Genomic DNA, 19,934 nt, shown 5'->3' on the forward strand with positions numbered 1-19,934 from the left:
TATAAAAGTCGGAAAAGGATTTTAATTAAAAAGGTAGTAGATACTTGAGGATTTAGGATGTTGGAATCAGTCCCATATTTATTTTTGGGTGGGTACGGAGCCCATATAAATTCATATAAGTATACTAGGTTCAATTCTGCCATCGGGTTCGCCCGCTGTCCAGTGGGATAAAAAGTGTCCTATGAGTTATTCCAGACCATAATCTACCCCTGTTCCAAATCTCATCCCGATTCCTTAAGCCATTTTGATGTGATTGAGTAACAAAGACATAAACTTACAAACATTCGCATTTATAATATTAGTAAGATACAATGCGTGTATTTTTGATCAATCGAATATTTTCTGAAGGGGATAATCCAAAATATCATAATCAATTTGCCAATTGTACAATTGGGACTATCGTATCTTTGTTAAACAGATAGCGCTAGTGTGAACTTCTCGTGTTCATCCAATAGAGAATAAGCTAGTATCACACCATTGGACGTTCAATATTTGACAGCTGCAGTGATTGGACAAAAAATCTTCTTCCTATATTTACGCCATCTTGTGACGAAAAGACGGTAACTCCCATTATGAAATGTTGGTGATAACATTTAGGACATTTTGAAACAATTTTTATTACGATCGCTTATGTTTTTATACACTTCCAGATGTTGATGATTGACACAAGTATATACTCAATACATAAGAAACATCTTTGTAATAATGTTATAAGAAATTTCCGCGAACAACACTTAGAACACAGTAATATGTAATGTACTTTATGAAACATGAAGGACACACAAAGTAGTTTCTGAGAAACTCTTGAAATATCTGCTCTCAATATTTAGAAAGGGAACCTTAAGTAGGTACTGTTTCATATTTATATTCTGTGAGACATTTTAAAGGGGTTTGATGGAGATCTTTAATATTTTAGTTGGAAGTGAAAGGACTGACATTATTAAATACAGAGCTAGAGAGCTATAGAGACCTTATTGCTCACATTGGATGATTTTCCCTCTCAAAAAAGGTATAAAAAAGCATTTAAACAATATATTCGATCAATTCTTAAAGTAGGTACTTATTTATTGCAATTCATTCACAACCTTCATTCATACATACTGGTCATATTTTAAACCGTTTTATTTAGCTTGCCACGTTTGTTTGTGTTTGTGTAGGTCAAAAGTAATTAAGTTTACCAACTTCCTGACGACACGAATCAATCAAATTTTTGGCACACACTCTTAATCTTGATGAACCATTGGTACAATATTATAATCAATTTTTTTCACAATGGAGATGTCCATTGTGAACGTATTGAAGAAAGGGCTTAATAATTGGTAGAATAGATTCATTTAAACCGTTCAACATAAAATATAGTTTTACGTGTTAAGTACTTGTTTATCACTACATATAAACACACACTCCATAAAATTTCATGTCAACCATTTCCAATACGGTACTTCCATGTTCGTCCCAAAACAGTTATCACCATCGGAAATAGTACAATGCATCTAGAATGTTCTGCTAAAGTTTCCACATAAACAAAACATAGTCATGAGTCGCCGTGACTCGTAAATAGGGTAGGTGGCGCCACCGGAGCCCGGGGACTCGAGCCCTTTCAATGAAGTCGAGGCCCTTTCTTTCTTTCTTTTTGCTTTTGAAATTGTGTTTTTGTTGCAACATGATGTAGTTGCTTTGAGTTGGAAGTTATGTTATGTTTTACATGTCATGTGATGGTGTAATGTTGTTTTTTGTGGATTCAGTGTATGGGCTTTATAATTTTATTGTAGTAGTTGTTTGGAAACATTCGTACAAGAACAACTAGATTGTTAGTCATGCATGAGGATTGCAGAGCTGGTCTTAAGTTCGAGATTGACAGATCGGGAACAGTGCCTAATATTGGTTATCTAATATTTATTATCCGTAGTATACAATGTCGAATAAAACCCAGATACCAAATTCAACCAAAAAAACACTGTTGTCTATTCTTCTTCATACTACATCACATCACATCACATCAACAGTTTATAAGTGGCTACTGCTGACTAAAAGTCTCTTCTCGCACGGTGAAAATTTGAGCATTAATCAGCACGCTTGCTCATTGCGGGTTGGCGATTTCAGACTTATAAATTATAAGCTCAGGTTTCCTCACGATGTTTTCTTCACCGTTTATTAGTGGTGTTTAAACAATCTTAGAAGTATAACTCGGAAAAGTCACATTGGTACTTGCCGTTGGCAGGCTTCAAACCTTCCGAGCCACCACCACATGTTTTTCCTCCACAATTGTTAATTACTCACAATTTAAAATACTAACCATAGCAAATCCATTTACATTTATGGATGGTTTGTGATTCCAACCCAAAATAAGAATAAGATAAGTGTATAACATTTTTCCAAGCCCAGTTTATCGAGCAACATATCACGTCAAGCCTCATTTGTGACTGTCCTTGTCTAAACTACGGAACTTTATCCGAAACCCCTTCACCCTATTAGAGAATGGAGCCATACAACCCATAGCTTATGGGGTTATCTGAATATTGGTACACGATACAAGAAAATATATTTTCGTTGTATTCTATTTTGCTGACAGTTTCAGTCAGTCGAAAAATTTGCTTATGAAATCTCTTTAGACGATACAATAACGATATAAATCAGAACAGTAATGTGCAGGAAAGGTAATAAAAACTTAGTTTCGTGTTCAAAGGACATATTTATGTTTAGGTACTCTTATACTTAACCATACGCAACGTAACGGCTTTTATCCCCGAAGGGGTAGGCAGAGGTGCACATTACGGCAGGTAATGCTATACAATGTACACCCACATTTCACCATTTATGTTATAAGTCCCATGTAATAGGGGGTGAACCTATATCTTAAAAAGCATATAAATCGAAAACGTGAGCAAAAATGTCCAGATAAACTAAATATAAAGGTCTTAATCGTTCGCTATTCCTTTCATGCACCTTAATTTATTTCTCAAACAGATTATTCAAGGAGCGAAGCGAGGATATACAGTTTAAATAAAAACAAAATAAATCGGCTTAACGATTTCTTTTGCGCAAGCCTCCGACGCGACGGTAACAAAAAGTAAAAAATATCAGCTACTTAGCTCTCTAAGCAGAAACAGTGTAAAGAAAAAGAAAAATATAAGTAATGTAGAACACGTTGGCAAGTTGACACCTACTTTAGAAGAGTTTACGGAGGGCAAAATATTTGCTTCTTTCGTCGAATGGTTCAAGTCTACTGAAGGTACAACGTCACGGTCAGACAGAAAAAAAGAATGATTTTTGGTATAATACATTAATTCTTATTGATATACTTGCCCCCTAATGAAACGGCACTCACAACTCACAATAACATCCGACAAAATAATAAGACTGACATAATACATGTTACTCATATGTCACAAAATCTTTGGCAAGGTCAAGCCAAGTTCACAAAGGTAGTTCAGCATACCAAAACTAACGGTTGGTATGTGAAACGATCCGTTTTTGGTTTTCAAGAACCAACCATTAGTTAACAGAAGATCCCTAACAATATTAACAGCGACCCTTATACTGAAAACTTCATAAATCAGGGCTACAAAGGGCGGAACGTTCCAAAAGAATTCTGTTTAAACATTTTTTTTTAAAACGAAGTGCAGATTTTTCTCTTTTTAATCGTGGGAAAATTCACCCAACTGTGGCATGAAGGTCAATGCGCTACATGATGCTAATTCGATATTCGCTTTCAGTAAATAGCTAGAGCAAGCTATTAAGTAACCTGATCATTTTCGGTGATCATTTATTAAATCTTTATTCGACAGGTAATGTATTCCTCTATCTAAAATCTCAAGGAATAACAAACCTGATGACCTGATGTTATTATGAACGGTGTTATGTTGCACCATAACAGATTTCATGACTAGACTAGTCCAGTAGCCCAATGCAATAATATCGACCCAATAACATTCCTTGTGAAAACCAAACGTAGGATTTCTACTACGGAATAAAGAAACTAGTACCCACTATTGTAGGACTAAGAACATAACTTGGTGCGAAACTGATAACCACACCTGTACTACGACATAAATAATAACACTGTATGTAATGAAAGCAAAAGTATCTTAATAACAATCTTAATATTTCACTACGTATACCTACATATGTACAATACATATTATGTATACTTATATATATCTTCTTATTGTGTTATATCTGCAAAAGAAAGAAGCCGCTGAATCACGTTTGTTCCGCCGAGGTTTTTGCAATTTCCTTACTTGAATGTGTCTGTCTTTAGTGAATTGTTCCTGTCCATTCCATTTTCCTCTCCAAAGATTCCTAAACCCATTCAAAGGAAAATAGATTAGTGTTTGGTCCAGCAGAATATATGGTTTCGTGTATTTGAACAGAAATTGTATCGAAAATTGCATTATGTTTTATGTGTATTCAAAAAGAGAGATACTTATTTTGATTTATTCAAAATTGGACGTAATAATGTTTTTAGGTATCTTAGTAATATAGAACATTTCGGAAAATAAATATACCTAAGCTGGATTTGTGCCAGATATATTTTGTCTGGGACTTAAAGATACGCTCTGTTTACCCATAATATCAGGTAGACTATTCCCAAAACGATAGTAGATCGTAAAAAATAGAGAACATATCTTTTCAAAAGCAATTTAAAAAGGAGAATCATTGTACCAATTTTTGGGAAGGAACATCAGTTTAAAGCGAATCTTTTTGTTAAATAAGCCTATCTAACGATCAACACTATCTATGTATTAAAATGCAAATAAAAACCATTTGAATACCTGATAAAATCGTATTGGAAATGAAAACAGAAAGCGAATGAAACTGATTTTTATTTCTCTCTTTGCTACAGATTGGCAATAGCGATATACTGATAAATGTTAGCTTTTATGGACCAAAGCATCGCATTGCAATCGTACCGAAATGTCATCGCAGCGGCAGCGATGCATCAATGTTTGGCGATATTAACTCTGAAAAAAGTCTATAAATACTTTCGAACTACATAATATATATAAAAATTCTATTGATCTGCATAGGATTTACATGGCACATATTATGACTTTCTCCTACATCGTGGGTTTTAAGGGGAGGGGGAATCATCCAATGACTTCTCTCGCCCGGGTGAGGCGAGAGGGAGTATCAGACTCTTACTGACTAAAAACCACCCCGTTCCTAGTCCTGCTTTTCGAGCCGGAGGCCCGGTAAACTCGCTAGGTAGTCCGCAGCTCCGGACCTATATCGTGGGTGCGTTTACAACAAACACAGTCAAGTGACACATCTTGAAAGGAACAGCAATTTGTTCACCATACATTACTTAATTCATTCCTTAGAGAAATTGTTGTACCACTTTTTATTACTTTCAACGTTCTTCCCTGTAGATATTTACCTCACTAACATTTCGTAATATACGAAGACCACGACTCACGACTAAGAATTAATTACCGCATTTGTAACGTTAGAAGCTAAAACAATTAAGAGCTACTATAAATTATAACACTCCCACGCTTTAGGGAACACGTTATATCATTCAAATTACGAAACTTCATTATTTATACTTATTACCGCGCCTTTTTAGAAACTGGGTACGTCCTAAAACTAAGATCAGTCACCAAATAACGTCTCCAGAATTGTCACTCTAATTGCTATTGCAATACGTACTCATTTCGCATACCACGCTTGGGGATTATAGGAAACCTCTCCCCTCTGTGTCTTCTGACTGATGATTTTATAACCGATCTTGGCTTTGGACTCAAGGTACAAGATTTAGTTAAATGTCAACGACAACAAAGCGACCAAAAGTAAAGTAACTACTTTACCACACTTTACTACAAAAAGTACTATTGGTCGTTTATGTTATCAAAATTAATATGCTTATAAGAGAAAATGTATGCTTATGCTTTAAACAGAGAGGAAGGAGGGTAGGGAGGCCTTTGCCCTGCAGTAGGACGATCATGGCTGAAATTTAAATCTAATCTAAATCTAAGAGAAAATGTTCTAAAATAAAAATAACATAAATACAACGGTCCGGGTACTTATAAAAATACCAATTACAGACTAACATTAAGGTTTAAAAATACTAGCTCGGTCCAATACTAGACGTCCTGCCAATAATGAGACTTTCTAAATCGAAAACTCAATTTGCCCGACCTAATTTCTGACTTCACAATCACCTGTCTACTCGCAAAACTTTTCAAAATGGCGCAGGCATTTCATTTAGACTTTTTTAAATGAACATAGAGGAGAAATGGACATACATACTGTAGGTATAAGATTAGCAAAAATACGAGTTCCTACCTACATACCTACGTGCTAGGTACCTATATACCTAGCTCTGTTTAATACTAGTCTGTAGTCCTGTTTTCCGCATCGGCAAAACTAATCACGTTCGATCGAAACAAAATAGGAGCTACTGCGAAACACCGGAGAAATCCGAAATTAACAGTAACGCCCCCAGGCTTTTAATTAAACTTCAAAGTACAGTATCTACTTGTAATAAAGAAATTCTAACGCCGAAATATTTTAATAAAATTAATTCAAATAATAAACATTTTGATTGCCATTTGTTTACCTGTTCAACTAATTTGTTTGTCTATAAATTAATATTGAAGACATTTGCAAATATTCTTCCTCTTTTCCCTGTGAATAGATAAATAGGTAAGTAATTGTATCCAATTATAATTTTGAACATTGTCTTGTTCAAAAACTTTGTTGATTTGATTTTAATGAATTGTATCTTTAAAATTCCAAAATATCATAGTATTGTTCTCATAAATTTTGTCGACAGTCGCCGCGTCGTGTGTCGTGGAAATCTGCACATGAAGCCTGGCTTGAAACTAGTCGAGTCTCTAATCAAAAGGTTACGTGAGCAAGCCGAAAAACATAATAATTAATAATACTTAGTTTGTAGGTGCCTACCTACACAATCCAACTATATTTTTTGACGTGGACTAAGCTCATTTAGGTACTAGCATTATTTGTTCTTATACCTAGGTACCGTCGCGCTAATTACCTTCCACTACCTACAACTACCAAACATTAACAAAAATCGATACTAGGTAAGTACTACCTGCCCATCAATATCTACTCGCCAAAAGATCATTAGATACCTCCATCGAAGCGTTCCAGTTACGCCAGTAATTTGGGTTCACACTAAGCTCAATGCTGGATAACCTATCATCACTCACTAGAAGACATTTGGCAGTGAGTGATTCCAATGAATATCGAACGTACCCACTACCATCACTACTCAAAGGTCGTTGAACGATATGGCTTTATTACGAACGAGTCTACACTCAATACATTATGCATTCCACTTTTGATATGATATTCATTCCACACGTCAGCACTTTTGCAGACTACGTAAGTAAAGTACCTAGGTAATGTAATTTTACTAGCAATGTGGGTTACCTAATATCCTATAAATAATATCTAAAGCAAATAACTAGGTTATACAAGAAAGATCTTCCATGTCTTTTTATTAATATACAGACGGTATAAAAACTGCTATTACTTATTATTATCGTTCTGCTTTTTGTCTTTCAGGCACCATTCCACTGAGGACTTCTCGTTATAAGCGGGATGGCCATTTTATACAGATAGCAGAGTACCAGTACTCATATAAATGATTGGCGGTTAAAACGGTTAGGTACATCGAGATGACGCATTTCAATTAGATTAAAAGCTACATGTGTGAACTTATTCTGACTCTGTTAAATTCTTGACAACTCAAACTCAACATTCTTCTCAAACCAAAAGCAAACAAAAGCCTTTTATCCCCGAAGGGGTAGGCAGAGGTAACATTACGATATGTAATGCCGCTATACAACGTATACCCACTTCTCACCATTTGTGTTATAAAGTCCCATGTAAAGGAGGATGAGCCTATGTATTGCCATATACTGGGTACAATTCCAGTCTCCGTGCTACTACTGAGGAATTTTCGAAAAACCGAAAAAAGCCCAGTAATACTTTACCCGACCCGGGAATCGAACCCAAGACCCCTTGTCCGGCAGTCGCACTTACGACCACTCGACCAACGAGGCAGTCAAGTTTCTCAAATCAATCTCCTAAAATAGCAAGATTAGATTGGATCCCTCAGACCTCTACCTACACAGTCCATATGGGCTTTTCCCAAGTCATCTTTAGGGATCGTTAAAAAATTCAAAACTTAAGCGCAGCAAGATTAGAACTTTAGTTTGAAAGAGTAATACCCCTGTCTATTGTAACAATGAAGCCGTCACCTTTCACATGAAAAGCAATAAATCTGTGCAAGCCTTAACATTTACCTTCTACGACGGCGCTAGAGAATGTTACGAATGAAAATAAATCGCCCCTAATTCAGAGCCAAATCGGCGAGATGAAATTGAAATTGAGATTGGGCTGTGTAATGGTGCTATATAGTGATCCAAACGAGCTCCTTGCTCTCGGCAGCTCTGTAACGTAATTAATACCACGCCAAGAAAATTGCCACAAATCTGCACTTTCAATTTGTGCCATTGCGTAATGTCGGTTAAGTGCTATTATTGTGACAGAATTGAGCTTCAAAGTTAATAGACATACTATTCAGATAATTTACACATGAACAACCAGTTGGTGCTTATAAATTTTAATCTAAAATGTTTAAAACGATTTTTGTTAATGACTAAATATAAACAAAAGACAGAGACAAAACACAAAAAATAATGAATATTTTCTAACGATTCCAGAATATTAATATCATCTTCTTTACGCGATGTTTTGCAACTTACATAATACATATAAAAAAACCGAGTAAAGTAAATGCACAATTATATTTATGTACTATTTATTGAAGAACCAGTAAGTTATAATTTTTTTTTTTTTTTCATTAGATATCATTGGTATATGAAGACACTTCAACATCCTTGTTAATAATAAAAAAATAGCCTTTATAAAGATTTCGTAGTAAAATCTACAGAATTATTGAATCACTACAAAAAAGGAACGCAGCCAGTTCTAATCCGTCACTGTGACAGCAAACGTCAAATTTGATTTCAGATGTTTTGATTTCATTTTGAGGTTATCTTACAATTTCGTTTAATTTATATTGTGATTCAGTTTAATAACTTAATCACAATATATTTAACATGACTTCTGCATTAATAAGTGCTATTAAGAAACTCCACATTTCTGTGGTGCCACAAATTAGAGTATATTCATCAAACGTTGCTGCTGCTGCAACATCGAGCGCAAACAACTTGTCTATCACTAAAAAGGACTGGGGTTTCCAACCTCAGTACACAAAACCCCGTGAAGTATGGATTGAAAACTTGGATACTGTAGAAGAACAAAAATTGGGGTTATTTGAACTGCATCCTTTGGTATTCGCGGCTCCTCCACGTATAGACATTATAAACCAGAATGTCGTCTGGCAAAGGAAGATTAGGTTCGTATCGTGGGCTCACACGAAGACTAGGGCCGAAGTGCGAGGTGGAGGTAGGAAGCCGTGGCCACAGAAGGGCTTGGGTCGCGCTCGCCATGGATCAATTCGTTCTCCATTATTCCGTGGAGGTGGTATAGCGCACGGACCCCGTGCTGGTAAATCCCATTTCTTTATGCTGCCCTTCCACCTCCGAGTACATGGCCTTACTACAACTTTGTCAGCCAAGTTGGCTCAAGATGATTTGCATATTGTAAAAGATTTGGAACTGCCTACGGATGATCCTGAGTATCTAAATGAGCTCATAGAAAAGAGGAACTGGGGACCTTCAGTGTTGCTGGTCGATGAGTAAGTATATCCTATTGAAATTTAATTTTATTATTCCAGTGTTACATAATGCATGAAGTTTTAAATACTTTTTATTGGTATTATTCAGTTGAACTTATAAACTGCCAATTGGTGAACTTTTTTTTTTTTCTTGTCAGACCTCTTTTTACAACATAAGCCAACCTCCTTTGTCTCTATTTTAACTGATATACATCAATCCTTCCTTCCATCACAAAAATTCACTGCTAAAATGTATCCTCTCTGATTTCAGCACTGACCTAGCACCTAGGAATATAATAGCAGCATCAGACACCATGGGTCACATAAACGTTATGCCAGTGTATGGTCTGAATGTATACTCCATGTTAAAACATGATACCCTGGTACTAACACTGTCGGCGGCAGAGAAGATTGAAGAAAGACTTCTACACTGGCTGCATGCAAATACAACTAAAGAACAACAACCATTTAAATTGAGCCAGGTGTAAGATCTTTGAAAGGAAGCCATTATTGTTGAAATACTATGACCAGAAAAAAATATTACCACCATACTCAGAGTCATTTAATGGTTACTTAACCTTATCCTTAGCAATTGTTTTTGGAACAAAATCGTTACTAAGGATCATAAGTAAGCATTAAATGTCTCTTGAGTACAGCAGTTAATATTTTAAATACATAAAAATGTTCACAGCATCTCTTATCCAACATCTTGTATTTTTGTCCTGTTTAATATGCCAGCATTTAATAAAGTCCACACAAACTGTAGAGGTAAATGCTCTAAATACTGTACACAAGGTTATTTTAGTACATAAGTTATTGTATATGTGTTAGTTGTAGTCTAAAAAAAATACAAAAATTATAAAAAAATATGTACTTATATTTTATTTACTTAAGCCTAAATCTTCACATGTAAGTTGATTGAAAAAAAAAATTGTACAAAAATAATGTCAAGATCTAACGGTCCCTTGTTCTTTGTCTCTGTGGGAATCAGGAATCTGTAACAATAAAATACTTATTTAAAAAAAATACACTCAACCCATAATATACATAATGTCTTATGCGCCATAAGAAATAAGACAGTACATTTGCCAAGGTCAATGACAACAAATTAATATACACAATGCTACACTGGAATATCATAAAATAATATTATTATACTTTTTGGTCAAGACCCATATGCAGAGGTACATATTCTCAATGTAATACATTCCGCCTTTTCTTGTTAATGTCATCAATTCAATATTGTGGACTTTACTGCCAGATTTCTGTTAATTATTGTATGTGAAATATGGTTATTCTAATATAACACATCTTTTATGAAAAGTGTTTTAACATAATAAGATTTCAACATAACAACTATCCATATAGTTAAGTCCAGTCATTAATTTGAGATAGATTTTTCTCCAAGATAAGGGCTCAAATAATGTATAGATTGTTTATTCATATCATACCTTATTTGAAGATGTGTGTTTTACAATATTTCCAGCCATTTTTTGTCTAATACTCCATCGTAAGTCTGACCAGTTGTTTTCACCCGGTACATTGGATTTGTACTTGTCCCATAAAGTAGTATAGTAATGGTACAAATTGACGGGATCACATTTCTTTTTCGGTTGCTGTTTCGGCACTTTGATCACTGAAATGATAAAATGTACATTGTTAGCAACAAATTATACCACAAAGTAGTATAGTCATTAAAAATAAATATGGTACATTAGATGCACACAATACTTTAATCATAGTTATAACTAGCAAACCCAGCGAACTCTGTTTTGGCACCATGTTTTTTATCCCTGAATTTTCAACAAATACAACACTGTGCAAATTGGTGTTGTGGAGTTATAGCATTAGGAAGGAAAACCAGACTTACTTTAATATTATAGATAAACACCAAATATCATCAGAAGGTTACAATGCCCAAATGAAGATTCATAATATACCACTGTAACATGTATTATATACTCAAGAATTAGATGTTATCAGCAGGACACACTCTTAACTAAACTAAAAAGAGGTTCAATAGTTACTTACAATTATTACTAGTAGTACAAGAGGAACTCCTTTCCTTCTCCAGCTCTGGCTTCCTTTCTTCTTTCTTCTCAACTCTGACACAGGAACAAGCTCTTCTAAGAGGCTTATCTTCTGTTTTAGGCTGTCCCAAGTTTGGTGCAGAGTGCACATTTCTGACATTCACTCTCCTACTCTTCTGACATTCCCTGGTACATTTTGGTATAACATTTTCTTGGCCTTTAGACCTAAGGCGGGAACAAAACGTGCTAGCACTGTGCAACCTTTCAGGACCTGGCATTTCATCCCTCTCTTGGTTGGTGGACCTGGACTGATTCTTTTGTTGCAGGTCATATTTTATTAGCTTTTTCAAATCTGAAAATGTTTATTTAAAAATGTTATTAGTGAAAAGATAATATTTGGCAGAAAGATGCGATAAATGAGTGAACTATCCTTATATTTTAGAAGAGAATGTTACGACTTTCAAAGTATAAGTAATTAGCAAAACACTGTAAGTGTGTAAGCTCGTATATGTATAAAAAATAATACCACGAGTTGTACACATACCTGTAATAAAATACTTCAAGACCTCGCCACTTATGTTATGTATACCCAGATTGTTAAGATATCTTAATATCTCCCTAGCATCTAACTCAGCTGTTAGATCGTAATAATTATCATCCATTGTAAAATAAACTAAAATTTAAACCAACTAGATTGACAATAAAGAGCAAACTTTTAAAATTCAGTAACGTCTTTCTATTTTCTTTCATCAATGTTTTTTATTATTTTGACAGTGACTATCTATAACGCTAACTTTTTTACCACAGAATAGAAATTGGACATTACAGGGTTGCCAACGAGCAATTTAGTCATTTATATTAATAACAATGAATAAAAAAGAGATGTGAAAGATTAAAACTTAATAAAATAATTAAAAATAAATTTAGAAATGGTTATACATATGATTTTATTATAAATGCTAAGAATAATAAAGGGTGTATAAATGCGAAAGATTGTTCGCATACTTAGGTGACGAAACCTGGAATGAAAATTTTTTTCTTGTCATGTTAGTGCTCCAGCTGATTCAACCATGCAGTCATAACATTATTGTGTTGTTAGTTAAGACACTATAAAAAGGAACTGTGACTGTGATCAAATCGTTGAATGTAACACAAAAGGTTTGATTTCTTTACATTATCTATTTAATAGCATCTGTCTTATCTGTGATAAAATTACTTTTACAATCTCAGTCTTTTTAACCTAATACTGAAGATGTCTGTTTTGCAAAGAAAAACAATGCTATTAATTATGATTTATGTTATGATATTTACACAAACGAAGGACCTTATGTATTAACGACTTATGTTATTATAACGTTATTGAAAACATATTATTTCTTATGTTATAAGTGAACAATAACTTTTTTAAATGCGTATCGATCGCATTACAAAAAAAATAGGTTCAAAAGTACTTTGTCCCAATTTACTTAGCAATAGTTTCGGTCCTTGTCTAAAACAACCCATTCACTGGGCAATTTCGCTTGCACAATAATAATAAACAACAAACATGCATCTTTGAGATGTAAATGTGAATGAACGAATGCAATAGATAATGGATAATGAAAATAATAATTAGAATGAATGAACTAGTGAACTGATGTATTGTATGATTTAATTTTAATCGTATGCGATACAATTTTCAATGGGGTGAGACGATTGGCGGGAATTATTTGAATCTATTTGCATTAAAAATACCTAAATATTTTTATACGTAAATAAGTAAGCAGTTGGTACATATTACCTAGAGAATGTGTTCAATGTGTTGTAGGAATTTGTAAGTATTTATTTTCTAGGCACTTTTTTGATGACTTAAAATAAACTGTTTCTATGACATAATTTAAAAAAAATAAAGAACCCTTTTCAATAATCTAATGACAACCATTAAGGACCATTAATAATTGTATTAACTCAGTAATGATATTATTTGTGCACCTATAGGTACTTAGTATTATTTGCTTGAAGGTTGTTATCACAGCGACGGCTACGCTGCCGGCCGATGTGAGCGATCATTACCACTGCAGTGTTTGCTGCGAAACGTAGGTACAATGGCGGCTAACTACGAAAATAATCCAGCCATCGCGAACTTTGTGGAATATTTGAAAATACCTAGTGTTCAACCTGACATCAATTATGGTAAGCTTACTTATTTATTCTTATTTATCATATAATTTTCATAACAACACAGAGGTTATACCTACCTAATAATATTTAAATCGTTTTATCTTGATTGGAGTGAAATATTACTTGCAGTTCACAAACTTTAGGTACCTACGTTTAATGTCTAAAATTTGATAGATATTTTACTATGGATACTTAAGTATCCTTATAACTTCAATACTTAAATTATTGGGCCCTAATCATTATCTATTTATATAATTATGCACCTAACAAAAAAACTTGTGTAACGCATATTGCAGATTAAATTATTTTTATATGCACTGCCAGAAAACTAACAGACAGATTACAGTTTTGCCCTCTAACAAATTCAAGGACTTAGCGTAAAAACAAATATCATCTTGCCGCTACATTTTGACTGACGACAATAATAATAAATATAGTACGTGTATCTAGGTTTTATCAGGTTGATAATGAAATTCTGTCTCCACAGCTTTATTTTGTTATCTTATTTAAATAATTCATATTACGTACTCGTTTATCTACTGACATAATAGTGTAGAATTAGAGTAACTAACGAAATCCTTTCAAAGGCGGGAGCTAGGTAGTTAGTTACCCGATAGTTCGGAAGTTACCTAGTTTCATGTTGAAAATGCCCACCAAATATAGGATCAAACCCAAAAGATTAAAAAAAAATAGTCAGTTTTGACAGATTAATGGAAGAAAGGGTTTTGATGGGCTCTTGTTTATACCCTCCCGAAAATTCAACCCCACCATGCAAACATCTGATATTTTTCATTATCAGAGACACATGGAGCGTGTACTCTATCAATAATAACTATATGGCACGCTCCACCACTAAAACAAAAGTTACGCGTTCCAATTATAAAGACCAGTGGATTCACCCTCCCTTCACCAGCGGAGGGAAAAACCATTAAAGCATTTTTCACTCTATCATATCTTTAAAATCCAGATCCTCGAGTAAATTCAAATTTAGCATCGTGGCTTCCCCTACTATAAAGATCCTGGTAGGTACGTAGATTGTTCGGGATCAGGATACAGCAGATTGTATCATTGACGTATCCACAACACGCAATTGAGACTGCCCTAGCCAGTAAAATTGAATGATATCAAAGGGGCCATCTAATCAAGTGCAAAATGATGTTTGATTGCTTGTGGGGAGGGGAACTGCATTCAGTTCAACCTTCCGTCGAGGCGTCTACATACCTAGTTATTTAGATCGAAGTTGATGCCCTGCTTTGAAGTACTCAACCGCGGTTTATTTTTTTTTTTTTTTTTTTTTTTTTTTATGGAACAAGCCGGCAATCGAGCAAACGTATTACCTGATGGTAAGCAATCGCCGCCGCCCATGGACACTTGAAACACCAAAGGCGTTACAAGTGCGTTGCCGGCTTTTTGGGAGTTAGGAATTTATGTTCGGGAATCGGGGATGGGGAAGATTGGGAAGGGGGAAATTATTTTTAACCCCCGACGCAAAAAGAGGGGTGTTATAAGTTTGACGTGTCTATCTGTCTGTCTGTCTGTCTGTCTGTCTGTCTGTCTGTCTGTCTGTGGCATCATAACTCCCGAACGGATGCAGTGATTTCAATTTAGTTTTTTTCGTATTAAAGGGGACTTATGTGCGAGTGTTCTTAGACATGTTTGATGAAAATCGGTTGAGCCGTTTTAAAGTTATGGGCGGTGAAAGTAACGTAAGCGGGAGATTAACCGAAGGTCTGCAATTTGAAAATGTTTTATTTCTTAAAAACTAATAATGATATCTCGTTCAAACCAATTTTCGTTGTTAGTTTCCATTGAAATCTACAGCATATATTTTTTTCAGTTTTCTCACTCTCTTATTTTAAAAGTTAAAGGGGAGGGATACACATTTTTCCACTTTGGAAGCGTCTAACTTTCAAACGATTGATTTTGACGAAAAGTGGTTATAGGAACCTTAATGTCTTTTTTAAAGACCTATCCATAGACACCCATCACGGATATGTAAGCTGAAAAAAAAATTCTTACCTACCTATAAAAAGTATAAAATAAAAAATTAAATTAAAAATTTAAAAAACCCCCGACACAAAAACTTAATTTCCCTTTAAAAAGTAAAAAATAATAAAAGAAACCTAATCTTAAAAAATACGTCGCGTTGGGGAACCGCATGAATACGGACCGCACACCGCCGCCCGCGCCGCTATATTTATATTTTCTGCGTTATAGTTAAGTACTTAAACATCAATTTACTTTAATGTTAGAAGTAAGAAATAATTAGGAGCGGTCCCCCAACGCGACGTATTTTTTAAGATTAGGTTTCTTTTATTATTTTTTACTTTTTATCTTTTTTGAGGTGGGAAAATCATCCAATGACTTCTCCCGTCTTGGGCGAGGCGGGAGGGAGTGTCGGACTCTTACTGACTAAAAACCACCCCGTTCCTACTCCTGCTGTAGTCCGCAGCTCCGGATACTTACCCGCCTTAGGCTACACATAGTCTTACTTTTACTTTAGTTCTAATTTTAGTCGTAGTTAATAACAAAGGTATTTTATTTTTCACCAGCTATATAGATTTTCCACAAAAAAACTTATCAAGACTAAACGGCGGTACCTGTTCACGAAATGTCAAGGTCATACGTTGAACTTCATATTCTTTATACGTGCCATACAAAATAGCTTTATTATTGCAGATGACTGTGTAGCATTTCTGAAAAAGCAGGCTAATGGACTTAGCCTCGGTGTGAAAGTATATGAATTAGTTCCACGCAAACCCATAGTTATTATAACATGGCCAGGCAAGGACCAAGCGCTTGGATCAATCTTGCTGAATTCTCATATGGATGTCGTGCCTGTATTCGAAGTGAGTGTTCTTTGGTAGATAAAATAGTTTAAATGAATATTTACCTACCATTCGAGATTGCTTATCTTGTCAAGACAAATATCGATAAGTCAGAAGATGAGCATCTCAGTAATTGTGAGTAGCGATATGTTTATTGTCAGACAATTTAGTGTTGGTTGGAAAGTTTACTGTTTACTATTTGAACATCACATTGTCTATAATCTATAATTACTATAATGATCGTCGATCGTCGTCGGCCATCCAAACCGCTTTAGCTGGTTTTTCGAAATGGAATTGCATGAATCTGGAATCTCCAAATTGACTATAGGTATAAACATAATACTACATCTGACCTTACTACGGTCGTATCGATTGCTACAATTGACTGAAATCGTTTAGTAGACATAGGTCAGACACAATCATTACTTCTATTATTGTACAAATTGGTTGAACAATTTATAAATGTGATAAAATATAATTGCAGAACAGTTGGACGTATCCCCCGTTCAGCGGGCACATTGACAAAGATGGAAAGATTTATGCTCGTGGCTCTCAAGACATGAAATGTGTTGGTATCCAATACCTTGAGGCTATACGGAAACTTAAGGCAGCTGGTGTGCAATTAAAAAGGACTCTACATGTTTGTTTTGTGCCTGGTAAGTAACCATCATCGTTATTATTACATCAGGGTCTCATCGACCACTTTCAAGAAAATATCTCTCTAGTGGTATGCTAGTAAGCTTTATAGTGACTGTAACATGTGTTCTGTTTTAGATGAAGAAATTGGAGGTCACGATGGTATGGAAAAATTCGTCGTCACTAAAGATTTCAAGGACTTGAATGTGGAATTCGCTTTAGATGAAGGAATGGCAAGCCCTAATGAAGATTTTGTACTGTTTAACGGCGAAAGGAGTATTTGGCGTAAGTCTGGAGGGATTGGAGAAATATTCTCAGATTTCGATAGGTTTTTTTTTGCTTTTTAATGTCAATTATTTTCCTTTCAGAGATTCACGTTCATTGCACTGGACAACCTGGCCATGGATCATTATTGCTTCCTAACACCGCAGGCGAAAAGGTTTGTTTAAAATTAACAAAAACCCTTTCACTGAACGTCATTGCATGTTGTTGCTTCTATAGTAATAATTGCTTCATATAAAAACCTGTTGTTTCTTGGACAGAAATGCAATAAAATTTAAATTTACATAATATCGTACTGACTAGGTTACTAACTACTTGTTGGTGCTTAGACACGACTGCTGATAAAGTATTCGTTTTAAATGCTCATTATTACTATACTAAATCTATTTGATATTGACTATTTTCAGAAATTATGATATGATCATTATGTATCAATGAAAATAAAAATAGTTACACATGTTTTAATCACATTAATTATCATGTATAAAAAGAATAATAATACTTATAAAATATTTTTTGTTTCAGTTGAGGTTTATAATTGACAAATTCATGGATTTGAGAGCTGAACAGAAAAAGATATTGGAGAGCAATCCAAAACTGACCATTGGTGACGTTACAACGATCAATTTGACTCAAATATACGTAAGTGATTAAATAAAGCTATAAGCTTTCTTTAAATGTAAATTGTGAAATTAATTGATTCCCCTCTCTGTATTAAGTGTATTGATTTTATTTTATTAAGTTGGTTACTTGTTCTTGTTGATATATATTCATTTTTATTTATTTTGCCTTATTTATTTTCAAGCTATCCACTAAATATGATAAAAGTGGTAAGTGGGCCAAACGATATTTAAACCTGGGCATATTAAATTAGAGTGCTTGTTTTAAAACAATAGATACCTATCTGCTTTAAACGAAAAGGCTACAGTAATTAACTATTTTCTAATTTATTACAGGGAGGTGTGCAATCTAATGTAGTTCCTGAGAAATTGACTGCAGTTTTTGACATTCGATTGGCTGTGACAGTCAACCACGAGGAATTTGAAGCCATGGTAAAATCTCCACACCTTTGTTAAACTCTTCACCTAAAATATTAAAACATTTTTTTTATTCGAGCTATAAATAGGGTACATAATTTACATTTCAGATAAATAAGTGGTGTAAGGAAGCAGGGGATGGAGTAACCTTTGATTTCGAACAGAAAAATCATTACGTAGAAGTCACAAAACTGGATGCAAGCAATCCCTTCTGGCTGGCTTTCAAAGCTGCTGCTGATGAGCTGTAAGTAACTTAAATTAGGCACAATTTCTTACAAGTAAATTTCTAGATTTCATACCTATACAAGTAAATAAGTTTACATAATTACAAAATTATACATTGCATCAAGGTGGCCCAGTGAAAATACTTTTATTTTATTTTTAAGCCTCTCTTTTTTGGTCCCGTGGTCAAGGGCTTTTTTCTCTAAGTAGTTGAGTGGTCATTCTAATCATCCTAATCAATCGCATTTTCTTTACAGAAAACTCAAGCTGGATTGCAGAATTTTCCCTGGCGGTACCGACAGTAGATACGTACGTGACGTTGGAATACCCGCTCTGGGTTTCTCTCCCATGAACCATACACCGGTCCTTCTCCACGATCACGACGAGTTTCTAAAAGCCGACATATTTTTGAAAGGCATTGATATCTACGTTAAGCTTCTTACAGCTGTTGCTAACGTTTAAATCTATAATACGCATTTTAAAACTAATAATAAGCATGTATTTAGTACTCTTCCTTCCATGTTAACTTGGCAAATAGAGTACTTTTAAATTAATTGCATAATCCTGTGCAACTTACCACCTGTGCCTTTGTAAGAAATATTTTCGTTTATTTTTTGTCATTGATATAGCTTAGGAAGAAAAAAACGCAATTATTAAAGTTAAATTAATGAAATAAGTGTCATCCATATCGACGTAATTATAAGTATTATCCTAAACGTAAACGTTAGTGAACGTACTGATTGTACCTATAAGTGTATAATTATATTTTTTAAATGGTATTGTTATGTTTTTCACTAATCTTAGATTAATGATAAATAACAATTATAAAGGAATTATTTTTGCGATTATTCTTTATTTATACTTTTTTTTAAATTACGCAATTGTTTATGTTAACATGTTTACGTAAGTTTTTACAGTTAATCAGACATTATTATGTTTTATTGTAATCTTTATTGTGGTTGAAGTAATAAAATATTTATGCTAAAAAAGTATTGAATTTTATTTTTCTAGTACAAAGCGC

General features: G+C 34.3%; 4 protein-coding genes across 5 annotated transcripts in view; 3 read left to right on the plus strand and 1 right to left on the minus strand.

The window, feature by feature from the left end:
• The window catches only part of LOC118272119 (recombination repair protein 1-like), a 32,674-nt gene extending 25,107 nt beyond the window's left edge, over positions 1–7,567 (plus strand). The window contains exon 2 of the mRNA XM_050705699.1: positions 7,537–7,567. Within this exon, the coding sequence (XP_050561656.1) occupies positions 7,537–7,567 (31 nt within the window). The remainder of the gene's footprint in view (positions 1–7,536) is intronic.
• Positions 7,568–8,982: 1,415 nt separating this feature from the next.
• LOC118265283 (39S ribosomal protein L4, mitochondrial) lies at positions 8,983–10,587 on the plus strand. The gene is made up of 2 exons (XM_035578092.2): positions 8,983–9,739; positions 9,990–10,587. Exons 1-2 carry the CDS (start codon positions 9,099–9,101, stop codon positions 10,204–10,206), a joined length of 858 nt encoding a protein of 285 aa, XP_035433985.1. The 5' UTR covers positions 8,983–9,098; the 3' UTR covers positions 10,207–10,587.
• Positions 10,576–12,548, minus strand: LOC118265256 (uncharacterized). The gene is made up of 4 exons (XM_035578061.2): positions 12,293–12,548; positions 11,750–12,100; positions 11,170–11,354; positions 10,576–10,713 (listed from the first exon to the last, which is right to left on the minus strand). The coding sequence occupies exons 1-4, from the start codon at positions 12,408–12,410 to the stop codon at positions 10,666–10,668; spliced, it is 702 nt and encodes a 233-aa protein (XP_035433954.2). The 5' UTR covers positions 12,411–12,548; the 3' UTR covers positions 10,576–10,665.
• Positions 12,549–12,744: 196 nt separating this feature from the next.
• LOC118265282 (aminoacylase-1-like) lies at positions 12,745–19,692 on the plus strand. Of its 2 annotated transcripts, XM_035578091.2 has the most exons (10): positions 12,745–12,906; positions 13,750–13,920; positions 16,588–16,757; positions 17,221–17,392; positions 17,511–17,657; positions 17,741–17,811; positions 18,180–18,296; positions 18,611–18,706; positions 18,802–18,935; positions 19,171–19,692. In XM_035578091.2, the coding sequence occupies exons 2-10, from the start codon at positions 13,833–13,835 to the stop codon at positions 19,373–19,375; spliced, it is 1,200 nt and encodes a 399-aa protein (XP_035433984.2). In that variant the 5' UTR covers positions 12,745–12,906; positions 13,750–13,832; the 3' UTR covers positions 19,376–19,692. The 2 variants fall into 2 exon arrangements, with proteins under 2 accessions (XP_035433984.2, XP_050562139.1); XM_050706182.1 differs by lacking the exon at positions 12,745–12,906 and having other exon boundaries at positions 13,744–13,920.
• The last annotated feature ends 242 nt before the right edge of the window (positions 19,693–19,934 follow it).

The sequence above is a fragment of the Spodoptera frugiperda genome, chromosome 28, assembly GCF_023101765.2.
Source record: "Spodoptera frugiperda isolate SF20-4 chromosome 28, AGI-APGP_CSIRO_Sfru_2.0, whole genome shotgun sequence".
In the NCBI taxonomy this organism is placed as follows: domain Eukaryota; kingdom Metazoa; phylum Arthropoda; class Insecta; order Lepidoptera; family Noctuidae; genus Spodoptera; species Spodoptera frugiperda.

Coding starts and splice junctions, on each gene's coding strand:
- LOC118265283 (XM_035578092.2), top strand. CDS start 9,099: ATGACTTCTGCATTAATAAGTGCTATTAAGAAACTCCACATTTCTGTG. Junction 9,740..9,989: donor TCAGTGTTGCTGGTCGATGA/GTAAGTATATCC, acceptor CTCTGATTTCAG/CACTGACCTAGCACCTAGGA.
- LOC118265256 (XM_035578061.2), bottom strand. CDS start 12,410: ATGGATGATAATTATTACGATCTAACAGCTGAGTTAGATGCTAGGGAG. Junction 12,101..12,292: donor CTTGAAGTATTTTATTACAG/GTATGTGTACAA, acceptor AAACATTTTCAG/ATTTGAAAAAGCTAATAAAA. Junction 10,714..11,169: donor AACACACATCTTCAAATAAG/GTATGATATGAA, acceptor TTATTGTTACAG/ATTCCTGATTCCCACAGAGA.
- LOC118265282 (XM_035578091.2), top strand. CDS start 13,833: ATGGCGGCTAACTACGAAAATAATCCAGCCATCGCGAACTTTGTGGAA. Junction 18,707..18,801: donor ACGAGGAATTTGAAGCCATG/GTAAAATCTCCA, acceptor TTTACATTTCAG/ATAAATAAGTGGTGTAAGGA. Junction 18,936..19,170: donor AAAGCTGCTGCTGATGAGCT/GTAAGTAACTTA, acceptor TTTTCTTTACAG/AAAACTCAAGCTGGATTGCA.